Consider the following 5,877-nt stretch of genomic DNA (forward strand, 5'->3'; position numbering starts at 1 on the left):
CCCCTCACTGTGAAGCCCGTCGGCATTGCGGGGCCCCGGTGTTCGAACACCGGGACCCTGCACTGCCCCATATTGCAGGACCGGACCGCACTGAGACTGTGCGGCCCGGTACCATTTGATCCGCGGACCGGTAGCGGTCCGCGGACCGGGGGTTGGGGACCACTGATCTAGGGGAGCTAGTGCTGTGCAAATGGCAACAGCCCGGCATATATTTATAAATTAACCCCGCTTAAAGAGAGCCTTAAAGCCTCATAGTCCTTAGAAGAGAACTCTTTATTATACATTTTTAGTGGGTTCATGATATTTATCCTTCACAACACTTGTGTAACAAATGATCATACTATTACTTTATAATACAATTTATTTCATTGGAAATATATGTTCTAAAACTACAGTGCTTTTTCTCATGAACTTTTTTTTGTGTTTGCTTTGTAAGGACCCTTCTATTAAATTCACTTCAAATGTCTCTGTATATTTATATAAATATATTTAAGCAAATAAATCGTGTGCCAGAAAAAAAGAATTTTAAGATGAATTAAAAGTGTTGTGATGACTTGAAATGCATGTTTATTTCTACCACTAGGGGGAGAGCTAATATAAGGAATGAGCAAGATAATTTACTGGTGCAATAACTGCTGCGGCTGAATCAAGTGTTAATTCATAGCCAGAATTTATTCTGTGCAGATAAATTGTTATGGTGGCCTTGGAAATCTATTAGTAGGGTATATGTTACTAGAAGTATAACATTTACATGAGCTCTGGTTTTAACCCTTCAAATGTACGGAATTCATCCATGTAAGGTTGCTTACGTACCTGTTAAAGTAATTTGATGCAAAATATTTATTAAACAATTATTGCATTAGAATAAGAAGGGAAACATTACAAAAAGGTGACTTTTTATGCCTTAAAAAGCCTTTAGTTACCCTTTTTTATATTGGATTTTTAGCTAACATGACCAAATTAACAAGGGGTCACTGTACTTCTTCTCACAGTTGCTTATTCACTCTTTCATGGAAATTATAAACACTGAACATAGGCACATTGAGAACATTTGTTTGCTAGGCTGGGCATGGAACTAGTTACCGTGGGCATTAGTGTTTGTTTGGTAGTGGACCCTATATGATGTCAAGGATATATTGGACTTCAGGGCTTCTGTGTGCATATTTAAGTCAGTATACAGAACAACATTTATGAAGTTTGTGAGACCTTAGACCTTAGTAATTTTCTTGATAGTTGCATAAAGGGTCCCTAGAATCTGACTTTCACCTTCATCATACTGATGAAGGGACCCTGAGTGGCTCTGAAACGTTGTTGTTTGACAGTATGTATTCACAAGAATAAATTGATCATTTTTGGACATTTTCCATTTGGTATGCTGGTGATACATTACTTCATACTGATTTTTACCTAACACACAACAATAAATAATTACAGTTTTATTTTACAAGAAATACATACACCATTTAAAGGAGAACTATGAGGTGAGTGCTTTTCACTCACCTCATAGTTCTAGCTGACCTGTGACAATGAGACTGTCACAGGTCGGCTCAGTAGATCGGGAGGTGAGCGAACACATACCGGGTTCGGTCACCTCTCGATCCTGTCACGTCTCTCTGCCGTGACAGGGGAGGGGCTGGATTCCCCCTACTCGCTCCGATCCACCAGCGCTGACTGGCGGAACGGACGGGGCGGTACAGCTGGCTCTGCCTTTCGATAGGCAGAGCCAGCTGTCAGTCACGCAGCTGGCTCTGTTGCCACGCAGCTAGCTCTGTCAGTCACGCAGCTGGCACAATTGTCGGGATCTGCTTCAGCTGCGGCGTCTCAGTATACCACGAGCAGCTGCTCACGGTATACTGCGGCATCTCAGTATACTACGAGCTACAGCTCGCGGTATAATAAGCCTAGGGTGACGGGAGGATGCTAGTTTGTGTCCTCCCGTTACCCTAAGGAGAACTATGGGGAAAAGACTTAACCCCATAGTTCTCCTTTAACACTAACAGGTCTATTTACTAAAGGCTGAAGAGTTTGCAGAAGGCAGGAGAAGTGAACAATCTAAGACAACATAGCTGAACTGGAAAGTGAGCTGAATTGGAGAATTTTTCTAAATCAGCTATTTTGGCCTAGATTATTCACTTCTCAGAGGTAGCAAACAGAATGAAACTATCAGTGTAAAATGAAGAAGAAAAAAAAAACTTGGTTCCCCTCTCAATCCAGACTATAGGTCTGCTAGGAATGTTAAGAAGGACCCCCGAGTTAAAAAAAAATGTGTGTGGTTCCCACAAAAGTCATAAAAGACCCTTTAGGTTTGGTAGGAATTTTAAGGGGGAACCCTAACACACAAAAACTTAGGGTCCCCCCCAAAATTCCATACCGGACCCTTATTTCGGGCACTGGTCTGCTGGACAGGAAAGGAGGGGGACTAGGGAGCGCCCCCCCCCACTCACTGCGCCAAAAAGGCCACATGCTCTCAGCATTGGGAGGGTGCTTTTCCAGGGTGGGGCCCCCTGGAAAAGTGCCTTGTCCCCATGCCAATGGGGACAAAGGCCCCTCTCCCCACAACCCTGGTCCAGTGGTTATGGCGGTCTGCGGGCAGGGGGAGTTTAAATATTACATTATTTAATAACAGGAGCATCCTCCTATCATCATATTGTAGAAATATTCTCCCAGATATTTCAGTATCTTCAGAACAGTAAAATGTTTTTTCCTAAAATCTTTGCAATTGCTATACACTGTAGCTTCGCCTGCCTGTAGAGGTTATTTTTTTCAACAAATCTGTTACCCATTGTTGTATTTTATTGGTTTATTTTATTTTTTTTAGTGCATTTTGTTTTTTCACTACTGAAGTTATTTTTGGTACTAGACTGTTGTTGTGTTTATTGTTACCACGTCCATACTGGCTACACAAGGAGACAGTGCTAGTATTTATGATTTTTAGCTGTAAGCAAAGCAAATCTCAGCAGACTTTAAACCTGCATAAGAATTAAAAAGTGTTTAATGTACTTTAATGTACTTTAATGTACTTAATGTTTTGACACAAGAATAAGGATCTTCATTTTAGCCACTTGACTTTCATTTTCCAGTCTAATTGGACTGGACTGTCACATTGGAGTGTCATTATATTTCAAAAAAGATCCTTATCCTCCTGTGACAGATAAAGGTTGCATTTACATTTATGTGCACGTGTTTATGTGTGCGTTAACAGGCATTATGATACATGTTATTGCTCGCACACCACAATGCACAGTGTCTATGTATTGCTGTATGCTGCTATTCATTCTTAATGCTATCCTGATGCACATATATAGTTTAAAAAGTGTACCTACCCTTTATCACACCACAACACACAGCTGTGGATGCACTGTGGGGTGCTGCCTTGGACAAAAAAAGTGGAGATACATTTTTTCATGTGGAGAGTTGAGGTTCATTAAGGGTCTATTTAAATGAATAGGCTTTTGTACTTAAAAGTGAGTCAACACATTAACACGTGCATAAAATATGAATGTGCCCTTAAAGCCCACTCCTGCTTTGGAAACACCCAATAAATCAGTCCTATTCACTGCAAGGAGAAGCCCTGAGTACTCTGCAGTTGGATCCCAGGCAAAGTTCACACAGTGCTGGGGACTCTCTCTCCACCTTCATATGACAGTACTGAGCTAATCATCCAGCACTGTCACATGTAAAGAAACTAGTAAATCACATGATTCCAATACCCAAAAATACCAGATATTTATTTTCACTTCTGGTGCCGAATGAAGTGGCACGGGGGAGTAAAGTAAAGGTGACTAAATGCACGGGGAAAGTTGGGCATTAAAATTAGCCGCTCTGTCAAGGTTCACTTAAAAAGCTTTATATTGTCTGTAAAAGACTGTAATATCCCCTAAACATAACACTATAAACTATTAAACTCAAAATTTTCTTTTGTTCTAGTTCCCTATGTCCGACATTGCTTCCATTTTAACTAAGTTAAGGAATATTGGTGAGTCTAAGCCTAGAGAAATCAAGAAACTCTTTGTAGCTTATGAGCCTGGAAACAGAAATGAGATGACGTATGAAACCTTCAGGTATGGAATGTGAATGTAAAAGATGGCTGTGCTTTTCCAGTGTGCGCTATATTTATCATTTTTTTAAAGGAATTTATCCCAGCATGCTTTCACTATGCGTGTGATGACTTCATGGTGACCAGAAAGGCAACAGAGGTTACCTTTGCATCGCTCTGGTTTCCACAATCTTTCTATTTAGAAGACCGTGCTGAGAGGTCTGATCTATCAGCATGATTTAGGAAGCCTTGAGATGAATTAATCGTCTTCCTTACAGCACCAGTCTGTTCTGGTGTATTCACAGCTGCACTTCCTAAGTGCATAACTATAACTCTTGTTTGTTTTGGGACATGTAGCACTTGACATGTAATATATATGTCCTAAATGTCATCAGTTTGAAATCTCTGACCACCTACTAACATCTCATGGTGTTCTTGTCTGATGTTCCAATGTTAAAAAAAAGGTCTGTATCTTTAGCATGTTTCAGATTAAACGCCTAAAGTAGACCTCCACTTCAGCACTTGCTGAAATGCTGTTAAAGTACATTATATCTAAAGTCAGAACGTTTTTTTTTTTTTAGTGAAACCCCTATTAAGCTGGCCATACACTGTACGTATTTTGGCAGATTATTGATGAGCCGGATGAAATTAGTTCAGTGGGTGGCCCTGTCGGCACCTAATCAAAAAATCAAAGGAGCCGGTTGAAAAATTTTCTGGTGCAGCTAATCAGCTGCCCGTCACTGGGTATTCTGACAGTGGCGGGCATACAAAGCACACAGCGGGAGATTCGTCCATCCACACTGTTTAGTATGGATGGAGGAATCTGTTATATTTTTTTGTCCAGCCCAGAGGTTGCATGAAAAAATATAACAGTTTATAGCTAGCTTTAGATTTTTTGCCATTTGTGTTTCTTTGGGAAGGTTATCCTTCACTTCCTGTCCATTAGACACATCAGGAAGTAAGAGAAAATCTCTTCAAAGTGAGCAAAATATTTTCTTATACAGCTGTCACTGCAACAAGTGTTACTTTTGGAAGATTTCCCCTTTATTTCACTTCCTGCAACAACGCAGAATTTTGGATTTTCCCTTACTCTCAGTCCCAATAACAATAGTCATTAGTACAAATAAAGAGGGACACAGGCCCAAAACAACCTGACAGAGTTGATCAGACTTCCCTATTGTACCCAAACCTAAAGATAAATCTTTTGGCTACAGATACATTTGAAACGTTATCTTGAGAATGATGAACAAAGAAAAATATAAAAACTGAGCTTTCCTGCAGAAAATGCTGCTCTGGAATCCCTCCAGTGCTGCTCACATAGCCAAAAGCCTAGGCATTTGGTCTCATGATTGCTGCTGTACGTGGTGATTTGATCCATGCATTCATCAGAAATCACAGGACTGAATGCCTAGGCTTTTGGTTATGGTCACAGCCCCTTCCTTAGGGGAACCTAAAACAGCATCTTTTCTAGTCTTTCAACTCTTCTGTTACTCTTTATTAATCCATCTCACCAACATAGCTTTTCATTAAAGTGTAAGTCCAGCCAAAGCATTTTTTTAAATTTGGATAAAGTGGGGAAGGGATGGAACTTTTGTCAGATTTTTACTGCCATCTCATCTGAGGTTCTCTAAAGCTGGCCATACACTGAAATTAAGGCCAAGTCAGCAGGATTCGGCCAGTGTGTGGCCCCTTTGGGACCCCTCTGTTCAACAAAAGTACATTTTGCAATTGACATTTGTTCAAGGAGCCAATCTGAGGGTTCTTGGCTGAACAGTGATTGAGGCAAATCAGATCGGCAAATCAGATCGGCAAATCAGATCGGCAAATCAGATCGGCAAATC

At 40.6% G+C, this 5,877-nt stretch overlaps 1 protein-coding gene across 1 annotated transcript in view; it reads left to right on the plus strand.

Moving 5' to 3' along the window:
* Window positions 1–5,877, plus strand: part of EFHC2 (EF-hand domain containing 2) — a 61,857-nt gene that overhangs the window by 38,670 nt on the left and 17,310 nt on the right. Inside the window, exon 11 of the mRNA XM_018565793.1 lies at window positions 3,928–4,061. Within this exon, the coding sequence (XP_018421295.1) occupies window positions 3,928–4,061 (134 nt within the window). The remainder of the gene's footprint in view (window positions 1–3,927; window positions 4,062–5,877) is intronic.

The sequence above is a fragment of the Nanorana parkeri genome, unplaced genomic scaffold (assembly GCF_000935625.1).
Source record: "Nanorana parkeri isolate BGI_ZX_2015 unplaced genomic scaffold, ASM93562v1 scaffold888, whole genome shotgun sequence".
NCBI classification, from domain to species: Eukaryota; Metazoa; Chordata; class Amphibia; order Anura; family Dicroglossidae; genus Nanorana; species Nanorana parkeri.